The sequence below is a fragment of the Myxocyprinus asiaticus genome, chromosome 3, assembly GCF_019703515.2.
Source record: "Myxocyprinus asiaticus isolate MX2 ecotype Aquarium Trade chromosome 3, UBuf_Myxa_2, whole genome shotgun sequence".
Taxonomy (NCBI): Eukaryota; Metazoa; Chordata; class Actinopteri; order Cypriniformes; family Catostomidae; genus Myxocyprinus; species Myxocyprinus asiaticus.
Window position 1 is genome coordinate 16,679,408 of NC_059346.1, and position 20,348 is coordinate 16,699,755.

Here is a 20,348-nt window from a genome sequence, read left to right on the forward strand (position 1 = left end):
TTAACTTCGTGCGTCCCTGCGTCCACATGCGTGGACATTGTATTTTGGCTTTGCTATACGAAACGCATAATTTCAATTAATAAAAACCGACTGAATACTGTTCACAAGACTCTAGACTGTCATTTAAGGATTAAACGTCTGCTACACCGAGTCAAGTGACACAACAGCATACCGTCGATTTCAATCTCCTACGGACGCAGTGCCAACAAAAGCGCCTCTGGTAAGAAATCTCTTACCAGAGGCACTTTTTGGTTGTAAAGAGTAGAGTCTCTAGTTTTGTTTGATATGCCACTTTAGAACATTTGTTCATTTTTCGCACGTCAGCGTATGTGGACACTGGCACTGCATTTCCTTAAAAGTAGAAAAATCACGTTAGTTATTTTGAATAACTTTCAAACCCTAACACATCTGTGGGTCATTTCACTTCATTTTAATATACATTTTGTTATATTTTATTTTGTTATCACTGTACAATACGATTCTATTCATTAACATTAGTAAATGCATTCCTATATATATATGAAGTTACTGTTTACAAACAAACCCTCCGCCCCACCCCTTCTGGGTTCTTTTGGTTGCCCAGAAAGAGCTGCCGTCTATGGGCACTTCACTCAAATTGCACTGAAACTGCCCAAAAAGTGCTGTTTGTGGGGGTTGAAACACCCTGTTTCCCACAGATTATTGGAGGTAAGGGCTTCTTTAAATTTCCACGATATAACGGGAGGAACAGGACCCGTCTCCACCACCTCAGTACATGGACTACTGTTTGTGAAAGGATGAGTGAATAAAAATAATAATGTTATACAGCGAAAATACAGTGAATAATATTGTTAAATCGAAACAGCTGTTATTAAATTTTGATATGGAATATGATCATATTGAAGTTAAATATTATTTATTGTGTGTGGGTTAATAATTTAAGCAGTTAAGACACATATTGTATGTCTGATGGTAGTTTTCATTTCTAAGTACCCAAATTCTTAGGCTTTAGAAGTGTGTTAAACATGTGAGGATGTGTATTCATCTACTTGTTACATGTCCAACAAAATCATACAGGCTCACTGAACCAAGTTTAAACTTGTTTTGCAGATATTTCAGAAAAGAACCCACATAATTTCTTCACTGTAAACCATAGATATTCCTTTATAATAACTTTTATTAACATTAAAAGACATTATTACATTCTGTAAAGCTTAAAAGATATCTCAAGTCCTCATGGTGGCGTAGTGACTCGCCTCAACCCGGGTGGCGGAGGACAAATCTCAGTTGCCTCTGCGTCTGAGACCATCAATCCACGCATCTTGTCACGTGGCTTGTTGAGCACATTACCATGGAGACGTAGCGTGTGTGAAGGCTACAAGCTATTCTCCGCGGCATCCACGCACAACTCACCACGCGCCCCACCGAGAGCGAGAATCACATTATAGTGACCACGAGGAGGTAACCCCATGTGACTCTACCCTCCCTAGCAACCGGGCCAATTTGGTTGCTTAGGAGACCTGGCTGGAGTCACTCAGCACGCCCTGGATTCGAACTCGCGACTCCAGGGGTGGTAGTCAGTGTCTTTACTCACTGAGCAACCCAGGACCCCTATAACTTGGTATTGTTTACAATTTCACAACTTAGTCCCACTGTCCACATACGTGGACATACATTTTTATGAAAACTATTTACTGTTAAACATTTTTTGGCATGTTTATCAGAGACTACTAATTACAAATCAAAAACAGAAATGGAAAATGCACACTGCAGTCACACGTGAGTCTCAGGAGGTAAAAGGAATATTCCGGGTTCAATACAAGTTAAGCTCAGTCGACACTATTTGTGGCATAATGTTGATTAATAAAAATTTTTTTTTAAAATCCTTTTCTTTAAATAAAGCAAAAATCAAGGTTACAGTGAGGCACAATTGAAGTGAATGGGGCCAATTTCTGGATGGTTTAAAAGGCAGGAATGTGAAGCTTATACTTTTATTAAAGCATTTTTCTGTAAAAAAAAACTTGTGTATTATTTGAGCTGTAAAGTTGTTTAAATCATAATTTTTACAATTGTTTGAGGGTTTTATGGTTTGTTAATACATCGTCATGGCAACGAAGTTGTAAAATTGGCTATAACTTTACGCAGAAAAGGTTAGTAAGCGATTTTAACACACTAAAATCATATTAACACGCAGGGTTTGGAAGGTTACTTTTGAAATGTATTCCACTACAGATTACAGAATACATGCTGTAAAATGTAATTTGTAACATATTCCGTAAGATTACTCAAGGTCAGTAACGTGTCGATGTAGTGACACTAGGGGTCACTCTTAGGAGCCCCAAAAACCTCCGATTTTGAAAAAAGGCCAATGGGAATGGAATTTGCATGCCACTCCCCCAGACAATTCACCTCGAAAAGCTGTTGGATTTATGGCGCATTACAGAGGCTTCTCCCCCTCTTGCACTGGTGAAGTGCAGAGAATGCCCCTGGGCGCTTCAGCAGCTAAAAGAGTATATTCTTCCAACTGAAAGAGTATATTTTCCCTTCTAAAAGAGTGGCATTAACGGAGAGCGTCTTTTTAAAGATGTCTCTCTGTTTGTGTGTATTTCCTGGTTGCGGTCGTTACCTCTCCGCTTCCGATGGCCACGATCACGGCGCTGCCCACGCAAGACAGCGTTCGTGGACGGGTCATGTTCTCATTGCGAGAGCGTGACCATGGCAACGTTGCGGGCATGGTTTTTCCTTCGTTAGAGGGAAAGACCACCCCAGCGGCTCCCCTCCTCGGTCCTTCTACCTACAGGTTTGAGGCCGCGTCGGTTAGCACTGGGGGCGATTTGGGGACCCCAATGGGAGCCACGCCGCCGGGTAACTCCCCATGGACCTCCCATTCCCCAGTACGCTCATTTGCCCCGCTGGGATGAGATCGCCGGCTCGTCTCAGGGCGAGTTCGTGATCTCTTTCGGTGCTCGCGAAGTGGATGAGCTCTCGATTGCAGCATCGGAGAGCGGGCTGTCCAGTCTGACGCTGAGGACTCGACTGGGCTCCCACCTTCGGGTGCGGTCACCCAGTCGCAGCCTGACGCGCAGCTGGCAGCCATGCTTGCCCGGGATCAGGTGGTGAACCTGCAAGTGCTGCCCCAGGAGGAGGCAGACCCAGCCTTGGCGTTGCTGTGTCCGGTGCGTGCTTTACGCATCTATTTAGAAGCTCCGAGCAGCTCTTTGTCTGCTTTGGCGGTCAGCGGAAAGGGAGCACTGTCTCCATCTGGGTCATTGACGCAATCATGATGGCATTTCACGCTCAGGACGTGCCGCCCCCCCATGGGGCTACGAGCCCACCCTACTAGGAGTGTGGAGGCCTCCTGGGCCCTGACCAATGGCACCTCTTTAGCAGACATCTGCAGAGCTGCGGGCTGGGCAACACCCAACACCTTTGCGAGGTTCTACAATCTCCGGGTTGAGCCAGTCTCGTCCTGTGTATTGTCAGGTACGAGCAGGTAAGTTCCGGGACAGATGGCCAGGTGTACCGCTTGCGTACAGCACCTTGCCCCTCCCCTGAGGTGGAGACCTGTGCTTTGACTCCCAGTCGTGTTCATAAATTTGTGATCCCTGGATGACTTTCCTCCTTAGCCCTGTGGCAGACGAGTTTGCGGAGAAACTCGCTGCCAGCCCAGTACATGTGCTAACTAAACCCTGTACTGCAGTAGGTGCTCCACATGCGCTGGTTCCCCATAGGTGACCCCATGTGATATATCTTCCACTAAATCATTTCTCTGTCGGTAAACTGCATCTTCCTTGCGCAGAGGTTCCTCTGCCCCCGGTCACCATGTTTGTAGAGCTCCTCCCCCCTTGGGTAGGACCTACCATGGGACTTCTCCACATGATATACTTCCGACAAGACTCGGTAAGACCATGTGATGTATTTCCACTCAAAATACCCACCCCGGGCGGGGTGTGGTCTCCGCGGTGTCTTCACCTTGGGAGTGACACCACCCCCGACATAGACACTTATGGTCCCCAGTCGGTAAACAAATTCCACTCTTTTTGGGGAGAAAAGAGGGAAAAAGAGGCCACGGCTGGGCTAGCCTGTCCCTATTTTTTGGACAGTCAACTTGTCCCCGAAGGGACCGTTCAACACTCATGAGAGCGTTGGGGGAGGTTACGTGACGGCCTGGTGTGCTGGCTACGAGGCACACAGCGGTTTGCCCGTCTCGCACCGCCAGTCCACGTAACACAGTTCAGCTTATTGTGGCGTTTCGTATAGGGACCCCTAGTGTCACTACATCGACACAACGTCGAGTGAGTGACATATAGGGAATGTCCTGGTTACTTTTGTAACCTCCGTTCCCTGATGGAGGGAACGAGACTTTGTGTCCCTCTTGCCACAATATTGAACTACCCGCTGAAATGGCCAGGACCTTGTCTCAGCTCCTCAGCACAAAACCTGAATGAGTGGTTGCGAGCCAGCTCCTTTTATACCCGTATGTCTGGGGGAGTGGCATGCAAATTCCACTCGCCAATTCCCATTGGCCTTTTTTCAAAATCAGAGGTGTTTGGGGCTCCCAAGAGTGACCCCTAGTGTCACTACATCGACACAACTTCTCGTTCCCTGATGGAGGGAGGTTAACGAAAGTAACCAGGATGATTTAAACTGTAACTGTAGTAGAATACAGTTACTTATATTTTGTATTTTAAATACGTAATCCCATTAAATGTATTCCGTTACTCTCCAGCACTGTTAACACGCATACTGTTTATGTCTTGTGGCTATATTTTTGAAATAGTGAGTACTTTAAAGTTACCAGTTGGCCCCATTCACTTCAGTTGTATGTGCCTCATTGTAACCCAAATTTTTCCTTTTTTTAATGAAAAGGAGGGGCAAGTCAAAATTATTTTTTGTGGTAATCAATATTATGCCACAAATGCTGTTGGTAGAGCTTAACTTGTTTGAATCCAGAATATTCCTTTAAAATGGCAATTGCACGTTACCATGTTTTACATTGTATGTTCATAGGCAAAAACTCTTAAGATGTATCTGTTTAACATTGATTGTCAGATTCATTCCCACTTATCAGTTTTAGACCTTTGATAGATGTCTTTTAAATCCCACATTGTGTTGAAATATTTTTGTGAAATCAAACAAAGCACCCCTTTATTCATAAACAAACAGAAAGACTCTTTATTTTGAAGTGTGTTTGTGATTTAAAGGGACAGTTCACCTGGGGCCTGGTTAGCTCAGCGAGTATTGATGCTGACTACCACCCCTGGAGTCACGAGTTTGTGTTGAGTGACTCCAGGCAGGTCTCCTAAGCAACCAAATTGGCCCGGTTGCTAGGGAGGGTAGAGTCACATGGGCTAACATCCTCGTGGTCACGATTAGTGGTTCTCGCTCTCAATGGGGTGCGTGGTAAGTTGTGTGTGGATCGTGGAGAATAGCATGAGCCTCCACATGCAGAGTCTCTGCGGTGTTATGCACGACGAGCCACGTGATAAGATGCGCTGATTGACTGTCTCAGAAGCAGAGGCATCTGAGACTTGTCCTCCTCCACCCGGATTGAGGTGAGTAACCGCACCATCACGATGACCTACTAAGTAGTGGGAATTGGGCATTCCAAATTGGGAGAAAAGGGGATAAAAAATAAAAAAATTTAAAAAAAGGGACAGTTCACCCCAAAATGAAAATTTTACATTATTCTGTATCTTCCTTCTGTGGACCACAAAAGGAAGATGTTTGGCAGAATGTTATCCTCAGTCACCATTCACTTTCACTGCATTTTACAGTATTTACACAATAAAAGTGAATAGTAACTTTCTGTAAAATTGTGTTAAACCTTTTGTGTTCCACAAAATAAGAAAGTCAGACCAGTTTGGAATGACATGAGTGCAAGTAAATGACGACAGAATTTTCATTTTGGAGTGAACTATTCCTTTAATTGCAGGGAAATCATGAGTACATCCATTAGCACCACGGTATTCAAACTGGGAGGCGCGCCTCCCCAGGGGGCCCCAGAGCTTATCAGAGGAGGCGCGGGGAATGATGATAAATTCACCAACTAAAATCAAAAGATACATAAATACAATAAAAATGTATTGTCAAGATAAATGAAAATTATTAGCTTAATGGACCGTAGTCCAGCTTAAAGACCGTAGATTTATGGCATTATAATACTATTAAATGTCATGAAGGAATGCATTTCATGCGAGAGCTCGCAAGCGGATTTCCTTCGATCTCGCACAAAACTGAACTTGCGCTCTCAAATATACTCTGCTCTATTAAATCTCCCTGCTCTCGCTCATAGGAGTGTGCATGCTCAAAATTTGTCCTGTGCACTCGCAAACCTATTACAAAGCCATATAGCTCCACCTCTGTTCAGCCGTCACGACGTGTCCATTGTTATGAGTTCAACATGATATCGGGTGGAAGGGTCTTCATGTTTTTGTGACAAGTGCAGTTTCACATAGAGACAAACTCTGGCTCATGTGATGCGAGTTAATAGAAGATATAGGCTAAAAAACAGTTAAGTAATTCCATTGTCATAAGGGCAAACATGTATTTTTAATAAAAAATAATGCAGAATACGGTTTCATATTATTAATAGAAATATTTATTACTGTTAATCACACTCCAACGCCTGAAATATGATGAATTTTGATAATATAACACTAGAGGAAAATACCTGATAAAACTTCAAGTGGCCAGAATGTACTGCTGTTTTTAGAGGAAGAAAGATATTGTTGACATTTAGCATGTTCTCTATACATTTTTGAAGTTTTTTTATGCACCCTCTGAGTTTAGCACATTTAAAATCAACTATTATTTATGAGCGATTCTGTGACATACTGTTGGCTTCTGATGGATCTACTGAATTGCCAATAAAGAATCAAAACCATGTGTGGCCATCATTGGGATAGGGTATGCTACAGGACCCATTTATTTTAAGGATTATTATACGCCTTTCAGTAATAGTTGATTCTGATTGGTCAATCTTGCAATGCATTCTGTGGTCAGATATTTTTGTATAACAACCACTAATCTGTATAATTGACCATTCTTCTATGCAATTTATTTCCTATATAGCTTTGCTAATTTTATGTCTCTTTCTCTTGGTCCCTTTCTTCTCACATAAAATAATTTCGACTAAAATCAATATTTCATGCCCATGTGTTTATTTATTTGGCAAGTAGGTGTGTAATAAACCGGATAATGAAAGTCAGCTGGGTTATACAAGTCTCGGGTTTATTTTGCAATAATGATCATCTGACTGTACATGATCTCTTATTTTGCATGTGGAATTAGAGAAATTTATGTCATGTCACTGTTATGTGTCATGTGACAAAAGGCTTCACAATATCATACCTTTCTGTTTGGTGACCCTCCTAACGGTCAGGGCTGCTTGCCGCTTCTGATATTGAGAGATTTCAAACCCTAAACAAACAAAAAAAATAGCATTTGGGAAAAATGTAAGTTCTGAATTTGAATTATAACATCTAAAAGCACACTGTGATATTAAAGAGTTAGTTCACCCAAAAATGAAAATTCTGTCATTTACTCACCCTTTTTGTAATTTCAAACCTATATGACTTTCTTCTGTTGAAAAGAAAACATATTTTAAATAATTTTGACACTGCTCTTTTTTCCATATAATGAAAGTGAATGGAGACTGAGGCTATCAGTCCCTAACATTCTTCCTAACATCTCCTTTTGTGTTCCACGGAAGAAAGAAAGTCATATAGGTTTGAAACAACATGGGTGAACAGTTCCTTTAAAATGGAATTCTGCAGTGTCATGATGCTCTTCGAAAGCCTGTGTAATGGATTCAGAAACGTTTGTGATGTAAAAGTTCTCACCAATCTTCTCATCTTCCTGGACCATCTTTCTTTCCTCTTGAAATGCCCGAAGCCAACGGATTTTCTCCTCTAGCTTTTTGGGCAGGAACAGATGGATCTCATCCGTGTCTCTATTTGCCAGTTTGAAAGCGTTCTTCACGCTGACGTTAAAATCATCATCTCGGCCATCGATTGCGTCGATGACCTCATATCGATCCATTTCGATCCGGCCCTTGTAGTAGAGAATATCACGTCGAATGAGATCCTGTAGAAGGCAGAGAGACTTTATTAGTATGTCTGTAATCAGTTAACAAGCCTTGTACTGACAATCCAAACAAATTATTGATAGAATGAAGCTCGATTTATTGATTATTCTGTTCCAATGTACAACCTCTCCCCCCCATGCCCCCCCATCACGTGCCCCCTTTCCTCTCTATATACGTCAACACACTTCAAAGGATGTTACACCAGGAGGCTGTATTCCATGTGACAGCAAGTCTGATTTGCCATGATCAAAAGACACAACTATACACTTTCATGCCCGTACACACAAAGTGTGGGATAGGGTGAGGGAGGTATATGCATGATATCATAAAACAAGAACTAATTATTTTGCTAAAAAAATAAAATAACTCAAATTGTAGGTGATTTGTTTGTGATTCCATCATGTGTTCATTAAAGTGACATACTTTCAAGAAACAATTTGTAACTGGATATAAATAGTGAGACTGCTAATTGGTAGTGTTGACAGATGAGTCTGGGTGATCTCATGCCTGTCTCGTGAGAAGCTGGTGCTGATTGTTTCTCTTTTTGTGTTGTTGAACTGTCTGTGTGTGAGAGATCATGCTAAAGAGATCTGGGTTTTCACACCTATGTGGAGAAGCTAAAAATGGGCCATGTGCTTTGAGCTTAAGGGTGTTTGGAGGACGCTTTATACCTCCCTTATACCACCTTGATTTCAATTTCTATTTAAACGATCTATCTATCTCTCTTTAGACACATCGCTTCCTTTTTCATCGTTTCCCTGCCCTTTATTTCCACACCCAAGTCCCACTTAAAACATTGTACAGTGTTATTCTTGCCTTCTCTTCCTCTATTTCTCTCTCACCTTCTTGCAAAGGACCATCTGATGATCAAATAGGAAGAAGATTCTGGTTTGGCTGCGGCCGTATGGTTGATATATCCAGGACATCTCCCCAGTGTACACAAGCTCTGAGCTCCTGTCCAGAATATCCTCACCCTGCATAAACACACACACACACAGGTATAACAAATTAATCATAACATAAATATGACATAATATAAACTCTGGTGTCTGAATCTCAATCATAGAAATAATGGACATACTGTACATTAAAAAAAATCTGAAACGGAACCTTTTAACAACTTTTCATAGATTACATTGTTCCCTTTTCCATATGTGGGTAGCTGACATTAAATACTTCTGGATAGCTGACACGCCTAGCAGTGTGGCATGATGAACTCCATCTAAATTATTTTAAAAAAAATTAATTTTTTCATTAATATGCATTTTTGCGTTTTATGATCTCATAATAATTGAGGGACTACCTGCATTCTTTGTACTTTTGAAAATTTGTCATACTAAGAGTGATGAAAAAAAGTGATGAAAATATGTTTAAAAAATTCAAAAATGAAATGACCTGCCACAGCAATTAAAATGTACACTTTCCATTATGCTATAAAGTATGTGTTCTCCCTAGTGGCCAGTAGGGGTGCTATTCATGTTTTTTGGACTTCAACATGACTTTAAGGGATAGTTCACACAAAAATGAAAATTCTCTCATCATTTACTCACCCTCATGTCATCCCAGATGTGTATGACTTTCTTTCTTCTGCAGAACACAAACAAAGAAGAATATTTCAGCTTTGTAGGTCCATACAATGCAAGTGAATGAGTACCAAATCTTTGAAGCTCCAAAAAGCACAAAGTCAGCATAAAAGTAATCCATAAGACTCCGGTGGTTAAATCTATATTTTCAGAAGTGATATGATATGTGTGGGTGAGAAACAGATCAATATTTAAGAATTATGCAAATTGCCAAAAACAAAAGAAGAAGAATGTGAAAGTGAAAGTGGAGATTTATAGTAAAACTGGCTTAAAAATTAATCTGTTTCTCACCCACAACTTTCATATCACTTCTGAAGATATGGATTTTACCACTGGAGTCTTATGGATTACTTTTATGCTGCCTTCATGTCTTTTTGGAGCTTCAAAATTTTGGTACCCCTTCACTTGCAATGTATGGACCTACAGAGCTGCAATATTCTTCTAAAAATCTTTGTGTTCAGCAGAAGAAAGAAAGTCATACACATCTGAGATGGCAATAGGTTGAGTAAATTATGAGACAATTTTCATTTTGGGCGAACTATCCCTTTAAGTCACGTTGGACTTTTTTCCTTTGTAAGGGTAATTTTTTTCTAACCTTATAATATGACTTTATAGCAAATATTACAACTGAATAAAATAATTCAGTTTGAATAATGAGATAATGTAAGCTGTTACGAATAAAATTAAATCAACATCAAGTAATATTTGTAGGGCTGGGCATTAACATTGATTTCTAAATTTAATTTGATTCAATTAGATTCTAATTTGGATTAAATTCAGTATCAATAAATTTGGGAATATTTCAGTAACAATGACAACAGGCATATTTCAATAATTACATATTACCTGATCTCTACACTGCATAATGTGCATTGTGACTGAAACACATTCCAGGATCACTTTTTTTTTCATTCATGTATTTCCAAATATTTTGGCTAAGTTAACATAGCCTATAAAACTAATATTACTAATAGTATTTTTGTATTACTAATAAAGTTTTATTTAAGAAAAGGGTTATTTAACATATCCAGATTACTTAACATATTAATATTATTATTACAGTAAGTAAATTGTAGCATTTGGTTACATTATATTTTGTGATTTCTCATACCTAATTAACTTACTAAATATATAACATCCATCTCTCCCACACTTTTGGCCTCTAGCAGGTGAGGAGTCTTTTCAGACAGACAGACAGACAGCAGCATTAAGTGAGATGGGCTGATAAGCAGAGAAGTATAGAATAGGGAGCGTTAGTGTTACTCATTAGAACAGTTTATTTTAAATGAGAGGAGCAAACGGTCACGGAATTTAGCATGGGAGCATGACACTGAACTGATGCAGAGCGAAAGAAGTGGAGTGCCCATCTGTGCGGGTTGATGGTGCGATGATCCGCCACTAGACTCGGCAACCTCTTCACAACGGATGACGTGCTGCAAATAATGTTCAGTGAAATTCTAATGAAAATTGCGATGTTTGTATTTGTAACTATATCTGATGTTATTAATAAAATAACAGGAACTCATTACGGGGGCATTTTTTTCCCTCTTATTTTGAATTTCAGGGGCTTTTTTTGTCAATTTAGGGGCATTTTTGCCCCCAGCCCATGTTCATTTCCAACTCTGCTCCACAATGAAGAATTACCCAAAGGTCCAAGTGGCAAAGTGTAGACTTGGAGAAGTACACTAGGGCTGAGAGTGAAATCTGGGACATGCCCTTTGTCTTAAAATATTAACTACACACCTCCCAGTCCAGTACTGAAGCCTGCCATTGGGCGATTTTGTCAATGTTCTCAAGCCTTCGTTTACGTTCGTTGATTTGCTGAGTGACATTTCTCATTACCGCTAGCGCAGCAGCCACATACCGATAATCACTGAGAGAGAAAGATAATAGAGAGAAAGAATGAGAGAAAGAGAAGAGAGAAAACTGTCACAAAGATAAGTCAAAAGCAGATATTTCCATTTTTTGTCATTTCAGAATTTGTCATTTACACCATCGTATATTTTGTGTATACTTTCATACATATACAGTAAATGTCTATAATGCTTCAAAGTGTATTAAAAATGTTTTAAATGATAAATAAAAAATATACATTTAAACAAATATAAATTGTATAATGAGTAATACATTTACAGTATTTAATCACACTTCATATTAGGTGTCTTTAACTACTATGTACTAACATTAAAATGCATACAATACAATGTATTTATTGTGTAACTACATGTTGTTCTGCAAAATTCTCACAAGATTCATATTTGCTGCTACTGAGGTTGAGATACAGGTATGGGTAGGGTTAGTGTACAGGTTGGGTTAGGGGAAAGGTAAGTGTAACTAAAGTTTGTTGTTCTTTGTCACTATCGCTGTGGCAGACTTGTTTTTAGATAAGCAAAACGAGTTTTCCCTTGAACACCCTAATGCCACGAGAGAGGGCTGCGTGAACTGTTGCTCTCGTGCCCTATCATGAACACACATAGGAGATCAATAGGTCAACAGTTTTACTAAATAATACATTAGACTTCGGTTTGTTTCTTATTAAACCTTATCGAAGGGGTCGGCAACCTTGACATGGAGTGCCATTTTTTTATTTTCCTGGTCAATGGCTGTATTATTATAATATAATGCTGAATTACAATTATTATTCTAATTATTAGATTTACTTTATATAAAAGTAATATATTTCTGTCCTGTTTACTTCATCTTCACCTGGGGGCTTTTATTTTGACACCGAAATTGCTGTCGTATTTACTTCAACTTCACAAGGAGCTTTTATTGTGACACAGAAAAGGCAATGTGTATTTGACAGTTTACAATGATCTGCATTCCCTGAAACGCTGTAATCTCATCCTTTTCTGTTATTCTGTGCCACTTTTGTAGATTTGTATAATAACCTGTAGCGGTTACTAATGTTTGGAATTGCACGAATGCTTGAACCTGCATTACTTTGATCTCACAATGCACGTGAACTGACGTGAGAGCGCCGCCATGCGCGTGCACACAGATCAGTGCGTCATTGGTTTGTTCTGAATCACACACAGACCATGTTTATCTGTCTTTAAATCACAGCCTTTTGTGGATTAATTATCACATATGACCAAATCACCTTGTTGATGTTATTTTGATTAATTGTGCAGCCCTGAAGGATCGTGAAATTAGTCTACTGATGCGCTCTTTATGAAACTTAATGGCCAAATGAAAGCACATTAAAATCATTGCGATATTCACGATATTGGTCAGTTTTACATCGTCAAAAAAATTCTCTCAATTATATCGTTAATATTCAATATATCGCCCAGCCCTAGACGAGACTTGTGCTGCACATGCAAGCCATTCTCGCATCACAAGCCGATCAACTATTTAGCCCTTTTCGGTAAATCGCACCTGCAAAATCCTAAAACTTTATTTCCAGGTTTAACTAATATTTTGAATAGACTCATATTTTTGAACCCCACGATGTGGGTTTATGTTTTCTCTTTTAATCTTTTAATGTCATTTTGAGTGTGACCATGGTTTAAGGAGGGTGTACCTGTATGCTGGGTTGGAAATCTCAAGGATTAATAGTGGTGTTCTCCTTATTACATCACGTGTTGTTCTGAAAGCAAAAAGAAGCAAATGAAACACGGAATGTAGGCTGTCATCCACGCAACCTGACCGAAGCAAAGCGGGCGCGTTTACTCGGGCGATTAACCGAAAGTGAAGCGCTGCTGGTATTATCTGCCTGACAAGATGTGCTACCTAGGTTTTTGACACATGCTGTTGTAGTACATACCAACAGCTTCTCCCTTGCCTCCCGACATGTGCTACCCATGTTTTAACTTTACATATCGCTGTTTTTACTGCTGGTATTAGCACATCCTGAGCAGGTAGCACAGACTGTCAGAACACCGGCTCGTGATGCACAAATGGCTTGCACGCGCTGCACGAGTTTGTTGGGTGTATTGCAGTCTCGTCACATTTTAACTTTTTGTTTAGCCTCCTATTCAGCACATGAAAACACGCTGCGTGATCAAGAGGAAGGATTACATCAAGATGTAGATTGGAATGCAGGTGCGGAATTTCATATAAATAAAATAGTCTACTCCTCTCTAGAAGTTGCTGGCGTGCCAGTGATTACCCCTCCGCGTGCCAACATTGGCCATAGGTTGCCGACCCCTGCCTTATCGTATGCTTTCATAACAATCATAACTTATTAGACCTCTGAATTTGCTTTTGCGTTCTTTTGAAGCTTGAAGAGGTGGTCACCATAAACTGCCACTGTATGACATCAATGAGCACAAACTTTTTTCACAATTTCTCCCTTTGTGTTAAAAAAAAGAAAGAAAGACATATAGAGTTATAACAACACAGGGGTGAGTAAACAATGACTGAATTTAAGTTTTTGGGTGAACTAATCCTTTAAAATGGCCAAATACCCCGTGAAGTCCACTTTGCAGGGCACTATGGGGCAAGAGGAACATAGCCTGTGTACCTGTGTTCTTGTACTGTATATTTCAGTAACTCTGCTAGCTGTAGAGGGTATTTGCAGATTTTCTGGACTGGTGTAAGCAGGTAGCCATCAATGGCGATGTCAATCATCTGCTGAACCAATCGGCATGCTTCAAAGAAGTGCTGGTATCGTGCATCTCGCATGAGACGTGTGAGCTCCATGCAGGCGTCAACGTGGTTGTTACAGTATTCCGAGTAAATCCAAAATCCGTCTTGCTGTAAGCACATAAAAAATTACAAATTCAGTTTTTCCCCATACTCTGTGTGTATGTGTTTTTCTGTATTTGTGTAGTTGTTTGTAGGAATACAGACGTGTTCCAAAAAGCAGGGTCCGATCTCGCTGAGATGAGGTTCTTCCGTGTTAAACTGTTTTTCCAGGTCTCTGACGAAGCTCAACTGGAATCTGTAAATGTCTTCGATATTCCCGAAGATCACCTTCAGCTGATCGTCATTAAACATGTCTCTTCTCTTTTTACACTGGCGCAGATAACCCTGAAATACACACACATATGTGTATTTAAATTATAACACATTTCTTGGAAGTTTAAAGCATATCATTTGGTATCATTGTAACTTTCATGTAGTCTGTTTCTGTGGAAAACAGAAAATGGCAAAGATACTTTATGTGGGCCCAGTCAAATCATTAGAATTGTCCTAACTGACAAAGACAGGCAATGTTTCTACGATTAAATGTCAGGAATTGTGAAAAACTGAGTTTAAATGTATTTGGCTAAGGTGTATGTAAACTTCTGACTTCAACTGTACAAATAATCTCACGTACATCCTATGAGTTTCAGAAGAGATCTCAACAATGTCACAAAATATGCTTATATTTGCGAAGATACCAAAGTCTGCAATGAAAAGTCAGAGATTTCAGTATGTACTAAATACTTCTCATGAAATCTTCCAAGACTTGATTATCTGAGCTATGCTATCCACATTAATTTTACAGCTTTTTACTCTTACTGTATGTTAAAATTTGTCTCATGTGTTTCTTTTTTATTTCTGCAAAACAAAAGCACACCTGAGACAGAGCTGATGCATAAAGGGATATCAAAAATTAACAAAAATGTGTTTATTACCTCACAGATATCCTTCAGGTGTTTGATGTAATGTCGTTCTGTGCTCATGATCTCATTGATGACATTGGCTCTCATCTGGTCCCGGTTCTGGGCGGGCTGGCCCAAACACAGGCAGTCGGTGCTGGGGTTCGGACTGGCCTCCGCATGGCCGTTCTGCACTTCACTGGAGCTTTCGGTAGCCTCGACCGCTGTGTTTTCCTCCTGATTTACCCATAACTACAACACACACACACATTAAGACAAAGATGACTTGATCCACAAGCCCTGTTATTATCAATTAATCACGATAAGTGTGCTTTTCCAATACCATTCGGCTCAGAGCATCCTGAGTTAACAGCTCGTATGATTGCTTCCATAAATGGTCATTACAGTTGTCTAGACGGTGCGTTTAAAAGCTACAGGGGTTAAAGTTTCAGGGATCAGAAAACAGGTGTCACAGTAGTGGCGCCCTCTAGTGGCACCAGTCTGAACTGCATTTTACCATGACAGGCATTCCTATAAACATTTAGAAAATCTCACACACTAATACAAAATTTCTTGCTATTTTTCTCTCCCTCTCGATCTCTACAAGATTCACACACACATTCACTTACCTATCTAAATCGTGGCATTCCTTAATAGCGAATTATAATTGTAACAGTATTTGCATCTGTCCCCGATTAAGTATGGGAATTGTAAGGAATTTACAGATTGTAGTTCTGATTACCCTTAAAGGAATAGTTCACCCAAAAATGAAAATTCTCTCATCATTTACCAGATGTGTATTTCTTTCTTATGCAGACACAAATTAAGATTTTTAGAATAATATTTCAGCTCTGTAGGTCCATAAAATGCAAGTGAATGTATATCATAAAGGCAGCATAAAAGTAATCCATAAGACTCCATTGGTTAAATTCTTATCTTTAGAAGTGATATGATAGGTGTGGGTGAGAAACAGATCAATATTTAAAGGAATATTAACAAGTTAAGCTCAGTCGACAGCATTTGTAGCATAATGTTGGTTACCACAGAAAATTATTTTGACTCATCCCTCATTTTCTTAAAAAAAAAAAAAAAAAAAAGAAGAAGCAAAAATCGAGGTTACAGCGAGGCACTTACAATGTAAGTGAATAGGGCCATTTTTTGGAGGGTTTAAAGGCAGAAATGTGAAGCTTATGATTTTATAAAAGCACTTACATTAATTCTTGTTAAAAATCATGTATTATTTGAGCTGTTAAGTTGTTTAAATTGTAATTTTTAGGGTTTGTTGACATTACATCGTAATGTAAAATTGGCTGTAACTTTACACAGAAAAGGTTAGTAAGTGATTTTATCACACTAAAATCATGTTAACATGCATACAGTTTATGTCTTGTGGCGAAACTTTTGAAACAGTGATTATTTCAATGTTCAAAAATTGGCCCCCATTCACTTCCATTGTAAATGCTTCACTGCACAACAAAATTTTTGCACTTTTTGCACTTTTTAAAGAAAAGGAGTGACTAGTAAAAATACATTTTGTGGTATTGAGCTTAACTTGTACTGAACACGGAATATTTCTTTTGAGTCCATTTCTGAAAGTAATTATTCTCCCTGCCCAGTAGGCGGCGTATGCATGACGAATGTGAATCATCAAAAACACAAGAAGAAGAATGTGAATGATAACATGGAGATTGACTGAGCAGGGAGAAGGAAATATAGTAAAAATTGACTACAATATTGATCTGTTTCTCACCCACACCTATCAAATTGCTTCTGAAGACATTGATTTAACCACTTGAGTCATATGGATAACTTTTATGCTGACTTATATGATTTTTGGAGCTTCAAAGTTTTGGCATCCATTCACTTGTATGGACCAAAAGAGCTGAGAAATTTTTCTAAAAATCTTCATTTGTGTTCTGTTAAAGAAAGATTGTCATACACATCCGTGATGGCATGAGGGTGAGTAAATGATGAGAGAATTTTAATTTTTGGGTGAACTATTCATTTACATTTATGCATTTGGCAGACGCTTTTTATCCAGTGCACTTATTACAGGGACAATCCCCCTGGAGCAACCTGGAGTTAAATGCCTTGCTCAAGGACACAATGGTGATGGCTGTGGGGATTGAACCAGCAACTGATTACCAGTTATGTGCTTTAGCCCACTACGCCACCACCACCCCCCCTTTAACGACAAGAATTATTTTAAGGGGCCTGGGTAGCTCAGTGAGTATTGACGCTGACTACCACCCCTGGAGTCACGAGTTTGAATCCAGGGTGTGCTGAGTGACTCCAGCCAGGTCTCCTAAGCAACCAAATTGGCCCAGTTGCTAGGGAGGACACATGCTAGAGTCACATGGAGTAACCTCCTCGTGGTCGCTATAAAGTGTGGGGCATGTGGTGAGTTGTGCGTGGATGCCGCGGAGAATAGCGTGAAGCCTCCACATGCGCTACATTTCCGCGGTAACACACTCAACAAGCCACATGATAAGATGCATGGACTGACGGTCTCAGATGCGGAGGCAGCTGAGATTCATCCTCTGCCACCTGGATTGAGGCGAGTCACTACGCCACCACGAGGACTTAGAGCGCACTGGGAATTGGGCATTCCAAATTGGGGAGAAAAAACAAGAATTAAAAATTATTTTAATATCTTTTAAAAAGAATTATTTGGAAATAAGAAATGCAATTATTATTGCATTTACTACCCTCAGCAGCCTCTTGCCAAATGATGAGATCTTTTCAGATTTCGACAGAGTAGATACTGTATAACAAATCAGAAATAAATGTAACAACAAATTGTAACATGAACAACCAAGTCAGTAACTGTGCTGCCTGACTGAAGTCTCACAAACCTTAAATACATAATTAAATAACACAGTAACAGTTCTTATTGCATTTCCAGTTGGACATAACGAAAGTAATTACTTCCATGTCAGTAAAACTGATTCAGTAGATGCTCCGACTGAAGTGTTTTTGATTCATTAAAAAGAGCCAGCTCATAAGTCTGGTAGAGATGTATGTTGTGTGCTGTTGATTCAAAAGGACCGGCTCATAAGAGTAATTTGTTCAGGAAGAGGACTAGACTAGTAGCACTGTACAGTACTGTATATTGCGCTATGTCGATTCAAAAGAATGGGCTCATAAAATTAGCTTTGGGAATCATACTATGTTGGGTGTTTAACGCTGTAGATTCAGTCAGCCCTGCCGCAGATTACCGCTGCAGGAAATACTGAGTATTTTGTAACGGTGTTCCATCTAAAATTCTGAAAACTGCATGTTCGAGAACTTTTAACAGAACTGAAGTTTATGAAAATAATATACTTCTCATAAAAAAAGAAGTGGAATGGTTCTTGATTCCCAACCCCACCCCGAATGTCCCCAAAGGGAGGTTTTGTCAGATTTGACTCACTTCTGAGGATGACATTGTACCCAAACTATAGCTTAATATGTACACACACACACAAACACACACACACACACACACACACTTTTGCTGAACTGATCTGGAGTCACAAATAACCAAAACAAATATGAAAAAATTAAAAATAGACTGTCATAAATACACAAGCCTGTCACAGATTCCATTCACCCTGAAACCATGTCCTCTTTCTTTCTGCCTTTTGTCTTTTGTCACTGATATGATGTTTAATCTCTTGAAGGTTGAGTTTCTCAAATGAAGATCTCATTAAAATCTCAAACTATAACCGTATACCTAGAAATCTTTGCCTCAGTGGAACTTTCCAGTGCATTAGCCTGGGCTAGCTGTCCTTCCTCATCCTCATCAAATGCAAGGCTTAGTTTGTGATCATGCTGTCCGAGTACACAACAGTGTGTGAGTATGGCTACGGCTGTCTGTTTCATGAAATTGAGGAATTACAAGAACACCGATGACGCAGATGTTGCACACACACACGCACCTGGGCACACATACACGCACACACATATACACTTCCATCTTCTCTTTCCTTCCTCTGAGTGTCCAATCTATTTTAGCCCCTCTCTCTCCATGTCTCTCTCTTCCTCTCTCACCCTCTCCTCCCAGAGCAATCTGTTTTTTGTCTGTTCTTCTCTTCTCTCCTCTAATGAAAAGTGACGTCTCATTTTATGCTTCATGACTAAACCTCAGTGAACAGTGAGGAGAAACAGGAGACACAGCAGAACAGAGTATACTGTGTAAAGGTGTCAGCATCTTACACCAAAGATCACAATGACCCTTGTAGGTCTCATATATATACAACAATTCTCCATCTCTTTTACTTGGGAATGGCTTTTGTGTGTGTGTGTGTGTGTGTGTGTGTGTGCTCCAATATCAAAAACTGATACCATCTGACGTACAAATGTCATTTGGGTAAACATTCCACACAAATAAAAATCACGTTATGTCCTAGTGTGATTATTAAACCGCAAGGCTGCTATTTAAATATATAAATACCTATATATAGTTTGCATGTGCTGTGTGCTTTAAAGTAAATAGATCTTGTTTTAAGAATGTTTGAATGTAAAATGTGAAGCTGGCTGCTCATACCAAGAAACTCTAAAACACCATCATGAGCATCACACACTCTGTTTATAGCAGATGACAGTGAGCAGAGTGCTAATTTACTTTGTAGCTTGCAGCACATACAGACTACAAATTCATTTAATTAAATAGCAGCCTTTTGCGGTATATTAATCACACTGGGTCAAGTAGCGACCTGCTTTCCCGAAGGTGAGAAGCTACAGTCAAAAAACACAGAAACAGAAAGGGCTTTACTACAAAATAGAACCTTCCACCAAAATAAAAAGCTCCATTTAAATAAAAAAAAAAGTATGACAGAAATATTTCACTACTGTCTACACCGATGAGCTAAAACATTATGACCACCTGAATAATATGCTGTTGGTCCTCCGCGTGCCTCCCAAACAGCGCCGACCCGCCGAGGCATGGACTCTACAAGACCCCTGAAGGTGTCCTGTTGTATCTGGCACCAAGGCATTAGCAGCAGATCATTCAAGTCCTGTAAATTGTGAGGTGGAGCCGCCACAGATCGGACTTGTTGGTCCAGCACATCCCACAGATGCTCAATCAGATTGAGATCTGGGGAATTTGGAGGCCAGGGCAACACCTTGAACTCTTCATCATGTTCCTCAAACCATTCCCAAACAACGTGTGCAGTGTAGCTG

General features: G+C 39.8%; 1 protein-coding gene across 3 annotated transcripts in view; it reads right to left on the reverse strand.

Annotated features, from left to right (window-relative positions):
- Positions 1-20,348, reverse strand: part of LOC127419758 (rho guanine nucleotide exchange factor 9-like) — a 54,638-nt gene that overhangs the window by 4,630 nt on the left and 29,660 nt on the right. For 2 of the 3 annotated variants that reach the window (XM_051661472.1, XM_051661465.1), the window contains 7 exons: positions 15,219-15,434; positions 14,449-14,628; positions 14,120-14,352; positions 11,395-11,524; positions 8,911-9,042; positions 7,824-8,067; positions 7,333-7,401 (listed from right to left, as the gene is read on the reverse strand). In XM_051661472.1, the coding sequence (XP_051517432.1) occupies positions 7,333-7,401; positions 7,824-8,067; positions 8,911-9,042; positions 11,395-11,524; positions 14,120-14,352; positions 14,449-14,628; positions 15,219-15,434 (1,204 nt within the window). Of the gene's footprint in view, positions 1-7,332; positions 7,402-7,823; positions 8,068-8,910; positions 9,043-11,394; positions 11,525-14,119; positions 14,353-14,448; positions 14,629-15,218; positions 15,435-15,525; positions 15,635-20,348 lie in introns of those variants that run through there. The other variant, XM_051661481.1, reaches the window with a different exon arrangement.